This window comes from Myxocyprinus asiaticus, chromosome 35 (assembly GCF_019703515.2).
Source record: "Myxocyprinus asiaticus isolate MX2 ecotype Aquarium Trade chromosome 35, UBuf_Myxa_2, whole genome shotgun sequence".
Taxonomy (NCBI): domain Eukaryota; kingdom Metazoa; phylum Chordata; class Actinopteri; order Cypriniformes; family Catostomidae; genus Myxocyprinus; species Myxocyprinus asiaticus.
In genome coordinates this window covers 6,863,540-6,885,754 of record NC_059378.1, presented here as the reverse complement: position 1 = coordinate 6,885,754, position 22,215 = coordinate 6,863,540, and the positions used below count along the sequence as shown (strand labels likewise).

Sequence of the window (22,215 nt, the reverse complement as noted above, 5' to 3'; positions counted from 1 at the left end):
TTTTCTGGTGTGTTGCAGCAGCATTAGCCCTGCAGCCAATTAACTCCTGCCAGGAGAGCCTATACTCGGCTCTGATTGGCTGAGAGCACTCAAGGGATCTCATTACAGCAAACTATGGTATTGCAACTCTTCACTGGCACAACCTCAGATGGCAGTTTGATCACTGGCTCAAAGAGTGCTAACATGGACGACCAAAACTACTGCATTCTTTTTTTAACCAAAGTTTAGTCATTCACACCCCAAACGCAGTAAGTATAAGTAAGATGAGATAACCTTTACAGGAAGCGTGACTTGATTACAGTTGACAGCAGACAACCATTGCTGTGCTGTCAAACTTTTTATTTTTGTGGGTCATTCCATGTCAACTCAAACGTCCCTGTCTAATAAATAAATAAATAAATAAATAAAACATTCTGGTGTAAGAAATGCATAAATTATGTGAAAGCTAATATATAAAATAACGTGGATCAATATTTACTGAATAATCCATTATTTTGTAGAAGAGGTTCAAAAGGAGGGTTTCAACTATGATTCTGGAGCAAAACTAGAGGTAAAAAATTTTTTAAAAAATTGTTTGTGTAAATTGGAGTACCTATTACTCCAGAAGTGTTACTTTTGCACATCAAAGTAGAAACCAAACTTTTTCATAAAGAAGAGACATTCCTCCGCTCTTGCCTCAATTGATTCAGCAAGTTTTTATCATTGCCAGACCCAACACAAAAAGCCTCCGCTCACTGCAGAATGATGTCATGGTAATGAGATTCTGACGAAAGAGGTGTGAAGGGGGTGCAGATTCAGGGTCCTTTTTTACGGTACATGCTCTCTGAGAGATGTGGTCGGAAAAGAGAAATACTGTACACATAGAGAACAAACTGCAAAAACATACAGAAGACAAGACTGACGCTCGCATGCATGAAAAACAACACTAAAACCCCCGTTAGCACTGCAATCTATCAATCGCAGAGCTGAACGGTTCTGTGACTGTGCAGAATGGGTAGCTTTATAATCCATACTGATGTACACAGCCCTATAATACAAACAGAATGAAGCTCCTTAAACAGACAACCTTTACCTGAGCTTCAACTGAAGGCTAAGGCCTGGAAAGGATTCAATGGCACACTATTGAGTGCATGTGTGTGTTTACACCACGCCATGCAGTGAGAGTTGGATTTAATGACTGTTTACAGGCCGCAATGACGCGCACACACACAGCTGTCAGTGTGGTAACGGCCTCTTCCCTATGTTTTTGCCACGACTAATTTAAAGGGATTGTGTGCATCCTGCTGGGATGATTTCCATAGTGAAAAGGGGGGAGGGTGACACCCATATGTCGGGATATCCCCAAGGATTCAATGTGCTTTAGTTTAACAAAGGCCTTTATTCACAGTCAGTGCTGCGAGAAAATAACGTTTACACACGCCAAACTTAAAGCTTTTAGAAATGTATTTTTTCAATTACTACATGGTCGCTCCGCTCCAAAACCTAGTGAGCTGCCTACGTAGGTAGCATTTTAAATTGAAGGCTGTTTCTAAAGTACCTTTTTAGGCCAAATTCAAAGGCAGCATCACATGTACAGGTGCATCTCAATAAATTAGAATGTCGTGGAAAAGTTCATTTATTTCAGTAATTCAACTCAAATTGTGAAACTCGTGTATTAAATAAATTCAGTGCACACAGACTGAAGTAGTTTAAGTCTTTGGTTCTTTTAATTGTGATGATTTTGGCTCACATTTAACAAAAACCCACCAATTCACTATCTCAAAAAATTAGAATACATCATAAGACCAATAAAAAAAACATTTTTAGTGAATTGTTGGCCTTCTGGAAAGTATGTTCATTTACTGTATATGTACTCAATACTCGGTAGGGGCTCCTTTTGCTTTAATTACTGCCTCAATTCGGCGTGGCATGGAGGTGATCAGTTTGTGGCACTGCCGAGGTGGTATGGAAGCCCAGGTTTCTTTGACAGTGGCCTTCAGCTCATCTGCATTTTTTGGTCTCGTTTCTCATTTTCCTCTTGACAATACCCCATAGAATCTCTATGGGGTTCAGGTCTGGTGAGTTTGTTGGCCAGTCAAGCACACCAACACCATGGTCATTTAACCAACTTTTGGTGCTTTTGGCAGTGTGGGCAGGTGCCAAATCCTGCTGGAAAATGAAATCAGCATCTTTAAAAAGCTGGTCAGCAGAAGGAAGCATGAAGTGCTCCAAAATTTCTTGGTAAACGGGTGCAGTGACTTTGCTTTTCAAAAAACACAATGGACCAACACCAGCAGATGACATTGCACCCCAAATCATCACAGACTGTGGAAACTTAACACTGGACTTCAAGCAACTTGGGCTATGAGCTTCTCCACCCTTCCTCCAGACTCTAGGACCTTGGTTTCCAAATGAAATACAAAACTTGCTCTCATCTGAAAAGAGGACTTTGGACCACTGGGCAACAGTCCAGTTCTTCTTCTCATTAGCCCAGGTAAGACGCCTCTGACGTTGTCTGTGGTTCAGGAGTGGCTTAACAAGAGGAATATGACAACTGTAGCCAAATTCCTTGACATATCTGTGTGTGGTGGCTCTTGATGCCTTGACCCCAGCCTCAGTCCATTCCTTGTGAAGTTCACCCAAATTCTTGAATCGATTTTGCTTGACAATCCTCATAAAGCTGTGGTTCTCTCGGCTGGTTGTGCATCTTTTTCTTCCACACTTTTTCCTTCCACTCAACTTTTTGTTAACATGCTTGGATACAGCACTCTGTGAACAGCCAGCTTCTTTGGCAATGAATGTTTGTGGCCTACCCTCCTTGTGAAGGGTGTCAATGATTGTCTTCTGGACAACTGTCAGATCAGCAGTCTTCCCCATGATTGTGTAGCCTAGTGAACCAAACTGAGAGACCATTTTGAAGGCTCAGGAAACCTGTGCAGGTGTTTTGAGTTGATTAGCTGATTGGCATGTCACCATATTCTAATTTTTTGAGATAGTGAATTGGTGGGTTTTTGTTAAATGTGAGCCAAAATCATCACAATTAAAAGAACCAAAGACTTAAAGTACTTCAGTCTGTGTGCATTGAATTTATTTAATACACGAGTTTCACAATTTGAGTTGAATTACTGAAATAAATGAACTTTTCCACGACATTCTAATTTATTGAGATGCACCTGTATACTTCATAGTGAAGGCAATCTCAAAATGAATTGTCAAGCTTAGTGAAAAAAATGGCGGAAAATGGCGTACAAAGCATTCAATAGAGAAAATATAGATAAAACAGTTCAATCTGATTACAAAAACTGACTATTTTATCTAATATTTGTGTACCATGCATATTAATGCTTTAGCTTAGCAACATGCTAACACCAAACTCTATTCAAATCAACAGTGATTTGAGTCTCAGGTGCGCGTCACACTAGGAGCGCAATTTGTGTGGCATGGAGTATGTAGAGCGTTTCCAACCAGGCCACGTCCACACTAATCCGTTTTCGTTTGACCACTCTGGAAAGCGATGGTGTTAGGAAACTGAAACTAAAATATGCGGTAATGGAGAACATTTTCAAAAAGTCAAAAAGGTGGAGATAAATGCCATTCCAGTGGATGAGAGACATTTACTGTACATTAGGATGCTGCCTTAGAAGGAAGCTTGGTCCCACTTTATATTTAGTGTCTTTAACTACGATGTACTTACACTGAAATACATACAATACAATGTTTTTATTGTGCAACTACATGTTGTTCTGCAAAATTCTCACAAGATTCACATTTGCTGCTACTGAGGTGGAGATATGGGTAGGTTTAGGGGTAGGGTTTAGATAAGGTTTAGGGCAGCGGTCAGTAGCCTTTTTGACATGGAGTGCCATTTTTAATGTGCCCATACGCCGATATCCCCCCACCCCCCAAAAACCATGCGCATGTATGTGATTTTTCTATTAATCCTTGGGTTGGAAACCTCAAGGATTAATAGAGGTGTTTTCCTTATTACATCAGGTTTTGTTCTGAAAACAAAAAGAAACAAATGAAACATGGAATGTAGGCTGTCATCCACGCAGCCTGACCGAGGCAAAGTGGCGCGTTTATTCGCGCAATTAACCAAAAGCAAAGCGCTGTCGGCTCGTGATGCATGAATGGCTTGCATGCGCAGTGCGAGTCTCGTCACACTTTAATAGTGTTTAGGCACCCATTCAGCTGATGAAAACATGCTGCGTGACCATGAGGAAGGATTACATCAAGTTGTAGATTGGAATGCTGGAGCGGAATTTATATAAATAAAATAGTCTACTCCTCTCTCGCCATTGCTGGTGTGCCAGTGCTAACCCCTCCTCGTGCCAATGTTGCCGACCCCTGGTTTAGGGTAAAGTTTGGGGTAGGGTTAGGCTAATTGGTTAGGAGTAAGTTTAACAGTTTAATTACAGATGTTATTAAATGCAGGTACTTTAAATGTTAGTAAAATGCAACAAAATGTTTGTATCAAATTCTTAAGTACATAGTAGTTAAAGACACCTAGTATAAAGTGGGTCCAGTAGCTACCTACATTGGTAGTAGACAGCAAGATAGCTCTCTAGGTTTTGGAAAAGAGCTGATGAATACAATCATTTTAAAAGGTAGGAAATTATTTAATCAGTGATACAATATTTGATCAGATGTGCTTCGCAGGCATCTGTCAGCCGTTAAGCCTGTTGTATTCTGAGGTTTCCTGTGGTGCTTGTGTTCTAAGCATATCAGATGTTTCCAGGTTCCCTAATTCTTGGCTTTAGAGAGCTCTGCAATGACAGCAGAATTAAAAGCCTTTTCAAAGAGAAATTCATACTTTCATTTTACATTGTATAATTCTTTTTTTTTTTTATATATATATATATATAAAAAAAGCTTCTATTTTCAGCCGATTTCAAGTTTCTTACAAACATTTTAAGACGTCAGGGGAAAAATTTGCGCTTGAATGCTGGTATCTGAGTGCAAGCACCGTATACTTTCCTAAGTCTTCTGGCAAAAACACCTCTGAGTCTCGTACACCCTCTGATATCGGCCTATGACTGCCTTATCCATTACCGACCATTATCACTCAACATGAATGAATAATCTGCAATGAATTTCTAATGTCCCATTTCTCTGTGACTGCATTGCTCCATTTATCATTCACAGTGTCTAGTGGAAATGGCATGGACTGCAAGGTGATGCAGTTATATGGAAATGGACCAAGTTAAATGGACAAGCAGAGGATGGACAGGCCAGTAAACAATGCATGAGTGCACGCCCACCTGGAGCCTAACACCACCCTCCTTCTTCTGTTATCCTATTTAAAACAGCTCATATGCAGCAACTGCTTGTCATTATGGACAGAGGAAGACAGATGGGACCACTTATTGGGAACAAGCTGCCATTTCATTACCACAATCATCAGAGGGATAGTTGCCACCTGCCAACATCATTCAAACGAAAAACAAAGGAACTGTACTCTTTTGCCTCCATTACTACAGTAAATAATTTATGACAAGATCTAGAATTTACAATTCAATTTGCAATGGGTGGTTGCCAGGGCATTGCTATGTGGCTGCTTAAGTGTTCGGAGTGTTTTTTAGGGAGTTCCTATGGCTTTGCTAAAGTGTTGTGGGAGGTTGCTTGATTGCTGCTGACTGGTCCAAGTAGAAAAAGCCCACCCCCAAGTCTCTGTTTCAGTTTTGGTCTTTAGAGATGGCTTGGGTTCCCTCTTGAATGAAAGTCTATAACAATTTTTTTTTAAACTGTTTTATCAAAATCATAAATCTGATTGCTTGGAAAAGTTTGATGTTCAAACTTAAAGAAATTGTTCACCCCAAAATGAAAATTCTCTCATCATTTACTCACCCTCATGCCATCCCAGATGTGTACGACTTACTTTCTTCTGCAGAATACAAACTAAAATTTGTAGAAGAATATCTCAGCTCTGTAGGTCCATACCAGAGCTTGTGAGCGAAGCGGAGCGGTGTGACACTCTACTCAATAACCTGCTCCATGCGTGTGTGCTCCGCTCGACCACTCACAGCCCAAGCGGACGCTCCGCTCAAGTACCGCTTACACTCACCGGTAAAAAAGCGTTCGCTCAAATCTCGCTTCGACATTAAATTTCTCTGTAGTACACTTGGTTCCAAGCACGTACACAGGAGGTAGCTACAGTAGCCCAAGCAACTGCCCCTTTACCCACATGGGCTGAGGTGACCCTCTGGGTGAAATATAGACTATAGGCCAACATTTATTAAATTATCAAATGATTAGTAATGTACACATCTGGAATTATGTGACTGTATATTTGTGTTTTAGTATATAAAATCTTGTTGTATATTTTGGACTGGTTTACATTAGTTATTATTATATTATTATATTAGTAGATAGCATGTGCCTCCTTTGTTTTTTCTTGATATTTTTAAAGCATTATAGTGAATCTGGACTTTATATGCATCAAACGATCATATGTTGTACATGCAACCTTTATATGTACAGCAGGGTTTAACCATGGATTTAACAAATACAAAATATTCGTCCTGCATAACGTGAGATTTTGTCCAATATATATATATATATATATATATATATATATATATATATATATATATATATATTAGATGAAATCATGTTTATTGATCCTAAAATAAATAAAAATTATTTAATTCACAAATTACACTGCCTTAGTTTAAGAATTTTTTTTTTTCTAATGTACAATCATTAATAGATTTTTTTCTCTGCACATGAATGCAGCACGCAATGTCGAAGATGTTATCTGCAACCACTAATCTAGAATCATTTCTTTTTTTTTTTTTTTTTTTTTTTTTAATACATTTCACTTATTGTTAAAGTGTGGAAATTTTTCTTTGGGAAACTGACCAGCAGTTATGAGCCATTTTATCCTGAAGCAGAAATCGAAAGCAACAGGCGGTTGATTAAGTGAGATAATGCGAGAGTGGAAATCTTGACCAATCCTATGCTCAATTGTACAATAGAGGCATGAAAGCAGAAGGCTGCGCCTGCAAATTAGGACACACTGATCTGCAAGATCATACATGTTTATTAGTTTTGATGCAGGGATTTTTTGTGTGTTCGCCGGGATTCAAGGAAAAATGCTTTGCCAATATACAGTATTATTAATCTTACATATTCAATTGAGGGTGCTCTAATGTTCGCAACCCCGCAGAACCGGGCTGGCATCTTGCTGGCAGCTGCACTGACATGATGGAAAAACAAGATACCTTACTTATCTATTAATTTATTATCGAATAGTAGTGTAGTCTACTAGCTCACCTTTTGCTGCACTTCCATGTTCGCATAGCACATCCTCGTGCTCTCTGGCAATGTGACACGTATGATTCCAAAAGGAATATTTGCTAATTCTCACGGTCTCTCCCTTTCGATTTCCTCATTCTTAGCATTGATTTATACTTTGCATTTATTTAGGTTATAAGGTTTGCAAATTCACTAAAACAACGTTAGAGCTCCATAACATCAGGCCTATTGCTTATTTCGCAGATTCCCAAACCAGCATATCACGAAGCGCATTCTGGGTTGAGTGAGCGGCACTGAGCGGCCTGAGCGAGTGGAGCGGAATCTTCAAAAAGGCGCTCTCCGCTCAGGTGAAATTATAACCGCTCTGCTCAACACTCCGCTCCGCTCACATGCTCTGGTCCATACAATGCAAGTGAATGGTGACCAAAATTTCAAGCTTTTGTTTTGGGTGAGAACAGACAAAAAATATAACTATTTTTTTTACTATAAATCTTGACATCAGCAGTCTCCTTGATGATCATGACTTTAAGCTCGATTACACTCCCTAGCGCCATCTAACACGCTGTGCATGCGTCAAGCACTAGGAAAATCATGATAGTGCCTAAAGACTACAATGGCAAGAAATACAGTGAAAAATTAGTTTCTTTTCTCACCCAAAATGATTAGATCACTTCAGAAGACATGGATTAAAACACTGGAGTCTTATAAATTACCTTTATGCTATCTTTATGTGCTTTTAGGAGCTTGAAAATTTGGTAAATTATGAGAAAATGTAAATTTTGGGGTGAACAATTCCCATAAGTAACTTATATTTACTTATGGTGCTATCAAAACATTTAGCTTTTTAGCTGGCCCGTCAAGCCCAACACTGCAAAATTAGCTCGACCAATGGTGTGAGTTTGGGGTGGGACAATATGTTCGTTAGCCAATGGAAGACTGAAAAAACTTTTTTTTTTTTTTGCTATTTTGTTTGGTGCAAGTGGTTTAGAAATTAGACACTTAAAATTTAAATGAACACCTGTTTTACACAATATTTATTCAAAATTTATTTACAATAATTAAAAACAGAAAATGTGTACTCTGAAGTTCATACTTCTTTTAATTGACCATGTGGGCATGGTTGTGTCAGTCAAAAATTACCAATATCACCTCAAACAGAGCCAATTATTCCTCCAGCACTTCCAGTGAGATCAATATATAGCCAATCTGAGTGTACTGTGAAGCAGCCTGGATTACATAGAGAGTGAGCTGCTGAAAGGGGTAATGAGTGACAAGCATGCATCAGCAAAACTACAGAGCTCTCTAATTATAGCTTAATATCTCAAGCTCTGTCTCTGCTTATACACAGGAGAAGCACCGGAAGCAGGCATTCAAAGAATGTGAGGTACGCTTCTCAGCGTGCTCCCTAGATATTACATGATCTTAGATGTTTTGAGCGGCAGTTGAAAATCAGCTGTTGTAATAAATAATTTTGATTCAACCCCGAAAAAGCAAAGACTGCACACTTTGTTCTGGAGTCTTACATTGTCATTTTTTTCATTTGTTACATCAGAGGCAGAGCATCATTTTTTCCTGCTGAAGGGATTTCCTTTTCCCCCCCGTCTGTCTTTTCTTTCCTGCAGATTAAAATCCTCTCTGTCCACTCTCTTATGCATAATTATGTTCATCACAAAGGATGAGCCTTTTTAAACGGGCAGGAATTGCAAATGAGGATGAATTGATTGGGTGCCTGCATGAGTTGATCTGGAGGTTCTCTCATATTATTCCTGCATCATTTGCTATATATTAGAATATATATTCAGAAAGTTGCAAGCTGTTTTTGCTGCTTAGTTTCAATTCAAGGGATTTTTGCAATGGGGAGGAGGTTTTGAATTCTGAAAGTTACAGTATGCTTTTTTTTTTTTTTTTTTTTAATGAATACTCCTGTCTCAAAAGAGCAAGGAAAATTGTATTTCTCATAATAAGACCCCTTAAACAGAAAACATTCAAACATGCCCTCAACTCAAAAATATACAATCAAATAGGCCAATGAGAAAATAGCAAAATGAAGTGGAATAGCAGTATGTCTCAAAAAATTAAACTTGCTTGAGATTATTTGATTATTAGCTTCCAGAGTGGCTTTTAAAAAGAGCCCTGCACTGGAGTAAAAGAGCATCAAAAAGCTCTCATCTTCTTAAATCAATACTTCAGAGGTGAGGGTCCACCGAAAAACAGAGAGATAAGTAAATAGACTTTACTCTGCTTGTGTAAAAAGACAGGAGTGAATCCGACCCCATGACAACCCATGGTTTCATATGTACTGACCAGTGTTGGGTAAGTTACTCTAAAAAAGTAATTAATTACTAACTACTAATTACATCTTCTACAGTGTAATTAGATTACTGTACTAATTACTCTTTCTGAAAAGTAATTGCATTACTTATTACTAATTACTTTCTAAAACCCTGAACAACCTCGACCAGATTAAAAATACAAGGATAGACATGAAACTGTTCATTTAATTCTTTCAAATAAATCATATAAAATCAAATAAATTATTCATGAATTGGCCAAAGAATTTAAGGGGGCAGCGTTAAATTAGAAAACATATATTTTAACATTAGACGTTAAATTTTGATTTTAAATTCACTATTGTTTTATATAGAATTGTTCTAGAGTTTACACAGTATTTACCACAATTACATCAGAACTAACTAATTAAATTGCTGAAAAATTAAGAGTAATCCCTTACTTTACTTTTTTTGTAATGCATTACACCCAACACTGGTACCGACACATGAAATTAATTCAAAAAGTCATGAAAATAAAGAAAATAAACAATTCTTCTTACTGTACAATTACAACGCTTCACCAACATAAAATCTATATCTGCCATACCATTCTGAAGTGCGTGCTTATGGAGCATTTGACTATTCCAGATTTTCCACCCTGCTATTTATACTGTACAGACATTGAAACTATTCTCATGAAAAGAGTATGTGGTACATCTGGACAGAAAGGCTATGGAAACGTTTGGAAACGTTTCGTGTTTGGGTTGTGAGTAAAATGTCCAAATATTTCCGACCACACCATTCAGTCTATAATTTTTACTCACTTTAATATGGGAAAAACTCAGTCTCATCTTTCATCACTAAAAGCTTCCACTTTAGTCGCTGTTGTGCCGCCCCTGGCTGTTTTACAAGGGTAATGATGTTTATAGGAGTTACATAAAGGCATGTGATCTTAGAGTTGTTAAAATAGTAAAGTTCTGTCACTACAGCTGAAATACACTGATGCATCCTTTCAGTTTGAACACGTTTTTTATTTTATTTTTTTTAAAGGGCAAAAAACTCCAATTAAAATGTCATTAAAAGTTTCCTTTCCAATAACACATAGGGGAGATAGTGATCCTTAAAAATGACTAATGACCTAAAGGGGAAAAATGGCTACCGTAGTAAATGGTGGCAGAAAAAGTAAAGATATTTTATGTTCGCAGGACTACATCATTAATTGTACAGTTCAATATCTATAATTTTCTGGAGCCAAAAATTCTACAGATAGGAGTTCATTATGAACTGGGTAGCCAATGTCAGATCCAAAATGTTATTTATGAGCAAGTGAGCATTTATATTATAATCAAATAGTGAAATATTCCATGTAGAAATATGAAATGCAAATTACACACAAGCTAAAAACCAAAAGAAAAAAATACTCCTCTCAAAAGACATAGATAAATACACAAAAAGACAGACCAATGGATGGATGGATGGATGGCTGGACAGAATGATAGAATGAAAGACAGACCGATGGATGTATGGATGGACAGAATGATAGAACGAAAAACATACAGATGGATGGACAGAATGATAGAATGAAAGACAGACCGATGGATGTATGGATGGACAGAATGATAGAACAAAAAACATACAGATGGGTGGACAGAATGATAGAATGAAAGACAGACCGATGGATGTATGGATGGACAGAATGATAAAACGAAAGACAGAACAACAGATGGACGGACAGGCAGACAGACAGACAGATAGATAGATTGATAGATGCAGTTTGGGGCAGGAGTGAGTTTAGAGCTCATACAGTCAGACAACATTAAACAGGAGATGGAGTGACCTATTCACAATGAGGTCATGACTGCCATCAATTTTAGATGTGCAGCAGAGACAGACAGTGCTGGCCAGTGTGGTGTGAAATGCGTAAAATATGGAGTCCCAGGTGGGGTGACAGGCCAATATCCTGTCATTAGTCCGGCCTTGAGCTGACAGGCCACTGGCTAAAGGTTAGACCACAAAAAGGGGCATTCTAAATCTATGGCACTTTATAAAGTTGTGGGTACACTCAGCAAGATAAAATACAAGCATCTTTTGACACAAGAGGTACAGTATAACATATTTTGAAGTATTCAATACCCATGGAAAGGCCTCAGAGGTGGTATGATTATATAGGAGATGGATTATGTTTCAACATTGTTTTGCTAAGGCTGAGCTGATATAATTTTAATGAGTACATTGGATCTCATTCTGATTGAATATCCAGAAGAGCAAGAAGTACATATAAACCCTTTGTATGCACCTTTTCAAAAAACGTCTCAATTATACCACCTTTGAGATTTATAGAAAACGTCAGAATGACCTCTTTGCGCCTCAAAATTAAAACAACAATCCATCACACCAAAGAATGAGTCACAGGATTATACTGCAGGATGTAACCTAATCACTCAGTGTAAACTGCAACCCTCATTCTGAAATATTAATACATGCTAATAAGAATATTGTTTCTGTGTCAGGGAAATGGGAACAGTGCCTTTACTTGTGTTTACATGTTTGTCAATGAGGAACCCTACAAAACAAAATTATGAAGATGAAATACTGACATTTTAGATAAACGGAGACATAGAAACTGTAGAGACAGACAGACAGACAGACAGATAGATAGATAGATTCATTAATTCATGATTGAAAGCAAATGACTGAACTAGTACAAAAATATCTTTGAGTTCCTCTTGTAAATTCTACCCCAATTATGGTGCAGTTCACCATCCAGAGGAGCCATGAATCAGACAATGGCTTACTCACCCACGGACGAGTCACTGATCTTCTCTTGTCTTTTTCCTTCTGCTTGCCCTTATCCACTTGACCACTCAAATGATTTCAAAAGCCCACTTTCAGGTCAGTTTCTCCTTTGAATAAAAAATATTCTCTTTGTGACGTCGAGGCCGAGTCTGTACGTGTTTCCTCTGAGAAACTTGCTGTTACAGAGGTCTAAAAGCAGCAAGGTCTCAAACGTGAGCAACTATTTGAAGCCTGTTTATGGTTCCTCCAGCCCAAGATAGCCTGTCTGGCCCTCAGCAACACTCAAGCACAGAGACCAGAGAATCCTGGAAATTCCTTTAGAAAACACAGACACCAGCAGACAGGTTGGCCCCAAGAGCCCCTTCCAAAGACTCGGAAAACATCTGCAAAGGTCTGGTGACGCACTGGAGTTTAATTCACGGGAGCAGACAGCCAGTCATTCTACCCATAGGAAACTACATATCTGGAAAAGAACAACTTCTCTGTTTGTCCATCGAGTGCGAGACCTTCAGACGCAATGGAGTACGCCACACAAAGTAAATTTATAATACCCTTTGCTTCCTTGGTGTGCTAGTTTAAACCACTAGATCAGGTTGCCTGACATCTACAGTTTCACTGTGGCTCTGTTTTAAAACAGCCTGAAATTTTCAAGGTACAAGCCCTTCCAAAAGCAATTTCCTTTAGACTCTATAAGAGACTGCAGGGCTCTTAACAAAATGACAAATTACTTTCAAATCAGTAATAATTTCAAGTAATTTAATGTCAGATGAAACATTCCTTGAAGATGGTTCTTGTCCTGGTAGGTCTGGGTTTCTGCCCCAAGGCTGATGATGAGACACCATTCCTTGCGAAATGAGATACAGAAAATGAGCTCATGCTAAAGATGACATCGGTGAACAGACGGAAATGAAACAATGAGAACCTGAGAGCCCTACCATGGGACCCAACAACGAGGGTCTTACAGTGGAGAACATGGTGCTCTTGCTTACAGGAACACTATAATCAAATCCCTCTAAAACATTGGCAGGGAAATTGAAGACAAAACTGCCAACAACAGAATGGTCTGTTGAGACTAAGTGTACAGTAATGATTCAACATGATCACACAGGAAATCGACAAGTTACTTCTGAAAGTTTGTGTACTCTAAAAATCAACTCTATTCAACAGAGTTACTGTGCGCACTGCACCGCACAAGCAACCTCCAAGACATGGGTTCTGGTCCCGCCCCAGGAGGTAACTGCATTCACATAAACAATGGTGAGTGCAATTCATAGGTTGCATTTTTGCTTTAAAATTACATTTGTACTCCACTGACGGTTAGGTTTAGGGTTGGGGTTTGGGTTAGGTATTAAAGTTAAAACAATATGCATTTCTGTTGACTTTATTACATAATTTACAACAAAGAATATAACTCTGGACATTTCACCCCGAAACTGGAGCTCACACGTGCCCATATGTTCAACAACAGTTTTTGCCACTTTGAGCAGTGATTCTAATTTTGGTAACCACATACTGATTTCAGCAGCAGAGATTTCAACCTGCTGTTGCCGAATTCACCCTTATGTTGTTACAAAGCTATTTAGAATGGATTTAGAAGTCATTCAAAGTACTTTTGTGGTGCTTTTTGTCATCTTTGGATCTTGTTAGTCCCAGATCATTATCTGTTTAAAGGTGTAAGCAAAGAAGACAATTTAAGGAAGAACACCAAGAGCAACAATAAAAAGACAAACATACCTTTGACTACACAACAACTGTAAAAGTAGGGGACAGAAGTTACTGTTTAAAAACAAGAGTTGAGTCTGTGGCTGACCAAATTGGGGAGCAAATTACAGAGCCTGAGAAAATTATTTGGCTACTTTGATGAATGAGCTAGCTTGACTCAGAACCTCTAGGAACTCATTTTAGCTAAGATGGATGGAAGCAGGCAGGGTAGTTGAGCTGTTAATGAAATGACTATGTTCAAACCAAGTAATACAGTAAAATAGCATACGATTTCAATAATAAAAAAAAATAACAAACTAAGCCATTGACATCCACAAGTCTACAGCTTCATGAGTTAGAAAATGGATTTGATATTTGATACGCCACACAATTTGGGCATTTCTTGCAGAATGCTTCTTCACATTTCTTAGTACAAGAAAGCATCAAAAGTACTATATAATAATGGTTGTAATGACAAAAACACTTGTGGAACAAATTACCTCAGTATTTCACATGAAGTCAATTATAAATATCTATAAAAACTTCCTCTGAAACATGACCACACTGCACAGGCTATCCTAACTTACTAAGGATAGTGATAGAGCCAAACCACCAGACAGGAATGAATAGAACAGTTGTCCTGATAGAAAACTGAGAAACATGAACATACAGTATCTCCACCTCGTGCTGCGCTCCTCTGATGTAAAGATCGCCTACCTTATGGTACGGACTGAAATGCAGTATTTCCACATCAGATTCAACATGACCAGCGCATTTCCTGCCTGGCTTCTTGATGCGGGTCTTCAAAACGAGGCGGAGTAGATCCAAAAGTCGTTGAGGAGCTCAGCATTTGCTGTGTAGTTGCCTCTGCTGAAATCCAATCATCTAGTCAGCCTCTCCTTCCTCTTTTTCTTCTCTTGACCACAAACCGAGTGCAATGCTTGTAGTGCTCCAGTGTGAGGGAAAAAATCAGTAATTCATTCACCCCCCAGTTCAAGTTACTACAGTTGTTACTTCTAATATATAGGCGCCTGTAGCTTTGTTTATACAGCGATAAACAAATGTTCCCCTCTGGGAAAAGTCCTCTAACAGGAATCAGAGGTTCCCATGCAAGACTCTTTGGTCGCCTAAAGCAAGGCAGTGAAAATGCTAGAGATACATCCGGGTGTACGCAATCTCCTCAACTAGAGGCTTCCTTGAAGCACTCTCATCTTGTCTGAAGGTTAACTCCCAGTTTATGTCAAAGAGGTTTGGCAGGCCTGCTCGACCAACACTCGGCCAAGTGTGATATGTCTCCCTACAGACTTTCAGGCCAAGGAGTTTTTGACCAGTCATTACATGCTAAAACATGACTTGGATATATTTAATTAGTATCTATAGTGTAAAACGAGTGTCGAGATGGAATTTTAATGGAAGAATGCTGATGCTGTCAAGATTAAATGGCCAGAATAACACAGGAGATCTAGTCCTGCAGGAGGCTATGAGATCATAATTAAAGTCTGTCGTTGGAGTAAGGCTTGGCACACTCCATGGAAATGGATTAGTTTCAAAAGTGTAACTTAAAGCCGCACAACACTGGAATACACACACAGGGGGGGAAAAGAGAGGTAGAAAGAAAGAAAAGATGAAAGAAAGGAGGAGAGAAGTTGGATGGGAGCCAGTGAAAAAAGAATAAAAATGTTTCCTTTCCATTTTAAATGGAAAATATAAAAATATTAACCAACACTTTTCCGAAACAACTTTGCTGTTTTGTATTTGTCAGTAGACACTTCCCTCAAGACGACCAGAACATCCTCCAAAAAACATCCTCTCTTTCTCTAATTACTTTCCAACACATACACAAAAACATATTCACACTTCTGGCCAGAAACAGACATACAAACTGACACACACAACACCATCTTTCTGCCCACTTTCATTAGCCTCCAGCTTGTTGGCAGCATAAGACTCAACAAAATGCAATTTGGAAAAAAGCATTGCATTTCAAGGAAGAGAGCAGACAGACATCCAGCTCAGTGTCCATTATAAAGGAAAGGGCTGCACTATTGCAGTTAAACGTGCACTCAGTAATTTTTTCCTAATTTAAAAAGTTTTACTTCTAAAGAAATGAATTGTAATTTTAAAACATATGTATAAACTCATGTGAGATGAAGAGTTCAATCAAATGAGTAACCTTATAAAAGCTCTTTTATTCTACATGGAGCGGGGCACCTCTTGGGGGCAGCCACATTAGCATCACATGACCAGCTGAATATTACTCGCTTAATCTCAATAACTGCCCTGTTATAGGACACTTTCATTCATGGATTAAATGAATCCTGGTTTATTGTGCATAGTGAATTTCTACAATAGCATGCAGCATCCAGGCCACTAGGTATCAATGTAAGCCATACTTTGACATACTTCAAAAAATGTGCACCTTTAAAGCTGACATCTTAATACTGGGTAATAATATGATCGGATGTGCTCCACAAAACACTATTAGCCACAGAAAGGATGAATTCATTATGACAATGGCATTATTTTTGACTATGGAGGGTAGCTTGCTAAGATGCATTCACTCTTATGAGAAATAGATGGACACTGTGACATAATCTCACTCATTTCCTGTACCGTGTATAGTAATGTGATACAGCACTATATTAGTTCTACCCGACGCTTAGTCGTCCTTTCAAGACAGTACAAGAGTACAGCTGTAGTCACTTAAGTTCCATCATTAACATACTCTGGTGCAGACTTATGGTTTGTTGAATATAGCAAACTGAAATGCAGATTAAAAGGAGCATTGCAAAGAAAAAAAATAGGTATCTCAAAGGAAAACTCAAATATAGAGAAATGTAGAAAAAGCCAAATATCTATTGCAGAAATAAAGGATCACAATTCAACATATTGTTTTAGTTTTTTTGTGCAATTAACTCCACCTGTATAAAATTTGATATGCTATTTTCTAAAGCCTGTACATCATTAACATAATCACAATTTTGAAGAAAATCCTGTTGTCTACAATATACTAGATGTCCGCTGCCACTTGGTGGACGTTTCTGGGCATTTTTAGATGGAGAAATATTTTTTACATTTTTCCAAAAATATCTGCTTTTGTATTGCATGCACTCATATTTTATGTAAAAACTTTGCTGATTTTAATAAAGTAAAAGTGACAGTAATGATTATATATTGTTACTGATATTTTAAAATGAGTATTTGCTGAATATAAGCAACTTGTGCTTGGTTAAAATGTTTTATATTATTTTATTGTAAAAGCCAGTTTAAATCTATGTATCAAATAAAATAGGTTTTTGAGGTATATCTCTCAATCACCATTAAGAGATATACAAAACCACAAAACAAAACCAAATCACTACAAAAACAAATCACAGAGCTTTGAAAATTCTGACATATAATTTTTATAAGATATATTTAAAGTGTGAACTAATATTTTTGTGTATTTCTTTACAATTTATTTTTATAATTTGTCTAAATGGTACTAAAACAGTTTAATGGGGAAAATTTGTTTAATTTTCAGACAATTCTTTGTCTTAGTCAGGCTTTACAGCTCTGCCTTTTGCAGTATTTTTTCTAATATATGTGAAATAATTTCGATTCTACAGTCTGCTCGCACAAAGTTCAATATGAATAAACAACACAAAGTATGATATTTGCAAGTATTTTTTCCCATCACAACATTTGACAATATTCAGACATTAGAATGAAATGTTCAGCATCCATTTAATCTGAAATATTTGTGAGAGTATGCATTAGCTAGTCTTTTGTTCTTTATAAGGACCCAGATTTTAGACTTTAGAAAGGTTCCAGCCTTGGGTGTCTAAGCCCACTCCAGCAACTGAAAGGAACAGCAATGACCTGCTCTATTAATTTGCATACAGTATATAAGTGATGCTGTGTTTGTCCCCACTTTTCAGTACTCTACAAAAGTGTGAAACAGGACAGAATAGGTTTCTCTCTCCTCCTAAAAGGCACTTCTATGCACACACACACACACACACACACACACACACACACACACACACACACACACACACACATATATAATGTACAGGGTTTGCTGTTTCAGAAGGAAATTGGTACTTTAATTCACCAAAGTGGCATTCAACTGATCACAAAGTATAGTCAGGACATTACTGATGTAAAAAACAGCACCATCACTATTTGAAAAAAAGTGATTTTTGATCAAATCTAGACAGGCCCCATTTCCAGCAGCCATCACTCCAACACCTTATCCTTGAGTAATCATGCTAAATTGCTAATTTGGTACTAGAAAATCACTTGCCATTATATCAAACACTGCTGAAAGCTATTTGGTTTGTTAAATGAAGCTTAACATTGTCTTTGTTTTTGTTTTTGAGCTGCAACATTATGCAATAGACTGGCATGTCTTAAGATCAATATTAGGTCAAAAATGGCAAAAAAGATTCTCTAGAAACTCATCAGTCAATCATTGTTTTGAGGAATGAAGGCTATACAATGCTTGAAATTGCCTAAAAACTGAAGATTTCATACAAAGGTGTACACTACAGTCTTCAAAGACAAAGGACAACTGTCTCTAACAAGGACAGAAAGAGATTTGGAGGGCCAGATGTTCAACTAAACAAGAGGATAAGTACATCAGAGTCTCTAGTTTAAGAAATAGACGCCTCACATGTTCTCAGCTGACAGCTTCATTGAATTCTACCCGCTCAACACCAGTTTCATGTACAACAGTAAATAGAAGAAAAGAAAAAGCCACTTTTGAAAAAAAAAAAAAAAACCAAAAGGTTAGAGTGGGCAAAGAAAAACAGACATTGGACAACAGATAACTGGAAAAGAGTGTTATGGATCTTAACCCCATTGAGCTTTTGTGAGATCAGCTAGACTGTAAGGTGCGTGAGAAGTGTCCGACAAGACTACAAGAAGCGTGGGGTGAAATGTCACCTAAATATCTGGACAAATTGACAGCTAGCTTTGATGAGAACTCTTTGAGTAGTTTAAGAAGTTCTGGACATTTTTTTTCCCCAATTATAATAGTAATTTTTCACGTTATTAATGTCCTGACTATACATTGTGATCAGTTGAATGCCACCAATTTCTTTCCATAAGAGCAAAATCTGTACATTATTCCAAACTTTGGCCGCCAGTGTGTGTGTGTGTGTGTGTGTGTATATATATATATATATATATATATATATATATATATATATATGCATATGATGTCCAAATAAGTAACACATTCAAGATGAATAATTAGAAACAGGCAGAAACCAAAAGTATTGCTGCTGTAGATGCAGAATAAAAGTATGACATTGAAGGCTTTAAGAGATTAATGTAAAACAGTCTAGTCAGTAATACAAAACATCTTAAGTGATGACTGTAACATCAATCAGTGAAGCACCTTTATATTATGTTATATGAGGTTTCTCTCAGCCTTAAAGGGCTGGCACTTCTAAACTCAATTAACGCAGCTATCAGTAAAACCTTTAGCTAAAAGGGAGTAATTTCTTCATCAAATCAACCGTAGAACTGGATGGCAGGGCAAAAGGCCCATTTTTTATTAAAACAGGCAATTGAATACATGTCTGATTCCATTATGGACACGATTGTTTGCCTGACAAAAATGTAAAATGCCAAAGCTTATGAATCATTTTAATGTGCTCTAAAGAGGTTCCAGTTACTCTGACAGTAACCGCTGCATAATTCCATTCTGAAACACCTACACTGACTGTCTACAGAATGAAAAGCTGGGGGAAAATAATGGGAGCATTCTCCTTCATTTCACATGGTCATGTATGAATATATTAAAGATTATAGTACATTTGCAAATATAAGGCAGACAACATATATTTTACTTATACAATCTAATATTTGCATCCATACATGTACATGTGATATGAAGGAATTTATACAGATATGAGTCATTTGTGTGTCTATTTGGGAAAATATATGTACATGTATGAAAACTGTATTTTTAAATATATTTTGCATATATACTGTATATACAAGAATGTGACCAATATCAGTGAAACCATACATGAACAAACATTATACACTATGTGTTTTACATGTATGGCCATATATCAGATTTATGAATGGGAAATCAGGCTGTGTAAACTGTACAGTTTCTGCTGATTACAGTGGTCAAATTCAGGACACAGTTCGGACAGAAGGTCAGCTGTGACTGTTGACAGGGGATTTCCTGCTTGAATCACTTGAGTCAGAGTCGCCAGAATGCCTGAGTCAGCAAAGGGTATAAGCATCACAATCAATGCATGTTTTAATACCAATAGGAGGGGTAAGGGGAGGGAAGACTCAAACGCCAAGACCTGCATGTACAGTATCAGTGACCGTAAGCTAGAATGTTTGGCTCTAGAAAAAGTATAGCAAATGGGGAGCTGACAAGCAGTGTTGGGGATTAACTAACTAAAAGTAGCTAAACTAAATTTTTTAGTAGTGTGACAGTAGCTCAGCTACTTAACAATAGTGTAGCTTTTCCAGTAACAAGCTACATTTTCCAACGATTAGCGGTGTAGCATCACAAAACACTAGCATTTGTAACACTATATTGTGAACACAGCAAGTAAGGCCACGTCCACACTAATACATTTTAGCTTGAAAACGCATACATTTTGCTATGTTCTGGCCTTCCGTCCACACTGAGACTGTGTTTTTGCCCAGCGACAACAGAGCTTTTAGAAAAAACGCTCTTCCAAGTGGATACATTTGAAAACACTGTCTTTGCATTGTAGTGTGGACAGCTGAAAACTGAGATATTTGATGCAGTCATTTGACGCAGTCATGTGATCCATTCAACCCAAAACTATCAAGAAGGTGGCCTATGTTGTAGCCTGCTATCCACTTTGATAGCATTATTAAAGATAAATGTTACTTTGCACAACCTTCACATTGCATTCCTTCAAAAGCGAACGGAAGTTTATTCCAAATTGCACAAGGACAATTGCGTTTCAGACCTTAAATGACGCAGGGTCATGCTGCTTACGTTTTATTTCCCCTGCATGCACATTAAGGGGATTTAAGCGTTTTCAGACATTTCAGTGTGGACAAGCAACATTTGAAAAATGTTTGAAAACGGCAGTATGGACAGAGAGCGTTTCGAAAATGAAAATGGTGTTTTCAAATTTAAAAAACAGTTCTTTCGAACAGATCGGGTAAATGAACTGGCTACAATAAACGATTCACTTATATTTTGGTGTGGGTAATCCAGTTCATTTTAGGGAGTCTGTTAATTCAAATGGTTCATGTAAATCAACTAGTTCACATAAACTATTCATTATTTCACTTGAGCCCCACACAGCCTTAAAGGGACATTGCCTTCTTTATTTAAGCTAAATATTAAGTTAATTGCTGTTGTTTAATATTCTACTTCGATTCGGATACATAAAATAGGGTTTTTTATTAGTGTATATTAAATATAAATTCAAATGTTTAATCTACTGTTATCACCCTAATTGTTCAATGTCACCCTAATAAAATATATAACTATCAGGTGATATTTTTTAATGAAAAGAAATAATGATGAATGATATCATATGATTGTTATATATTTAAAAATATTTTCTTATTTAAATAGCTTTAATACTTGTTGTTAGTAATATGTAGTGTAGCTAACTACTTTTTCAAAAGTGTTGATTGATAATATGCAATTTAACTCATTTAAGTTATGAGTAGCTTGTAGCTTGTATAATGTCCTAGAACATTTTTTTTTTATATACATTGAGATGTTGGGTTAATTTTTATATGATTGTATAACAGAAAGGGTGTATTTTGTGCTGCAACTGGTCACCTTTGCTGCTGTTATTAATTATAGTTTTTATTATTATATTATTATTTTTTATTATAATAGAAATTTATTATTATTATTAGCTCTTTTTATTCTTATTTTTATTTTCTTGTTATCTACATGTAGACTGCATGTATAATAATTATACATTATACATGTACAATAACTAAAATAAGTAGTTTTAGAGACTGCTTGAAATTTTATGTTAACTATTTAAATAGAAAAGGAAAAAAAAAAACATGATCTCTATATGAGTATCAATTTCACATCAAAACCAACAAATCAAACCTCAAATGTCAACAGAACAAAACAAATGTCTCAATACTGATTAGAAAGGAGATTATCCTGAAGCAGAACAGAGACATCACACTGGATAAAGCAACCACACACATGCTGCCTATCACAAACCAGAGTCCTGGGGCC

At 37.2% G+C, this 22,215-nt stretch overlaps 1 protein-coding gene across 5 annotated transcripts in view; it reads right to left on the bottom strand.

Moving 5' to 3' along the window:
- Positions 1 to 22,215, bottom strand: part of LOC127426171 (IQ motif and SEC7 domain-containing protein 1-like) — a 295,619-nt gene that overhangs the window by 77,596 nt on the left and 195,808 nt on the right. The window contains exon 1 of one of the 5 annotated variants that reach the window (XM_051672777.1): positions 14,721 to 15,125. The exons of 3 other annotated variants lie outside the window; for them this stretch is intronic. In XM_051672777.1, the coding sequence (XP_051528737.1) occupies positions 14,721 to 14,767 (47 nt within the window). In that variant the 5' untranslated portion in view covers positions 14,768 to 15,125. Of the gene's footprint in view, positions 1 to 14,673; positions 14,693 to 14,720; positions 15,126 to 22,215 lie in introns of those variants that run through there. One more of the 5 variants, XM_051672781.1, reaches the window with a different exon arrangement.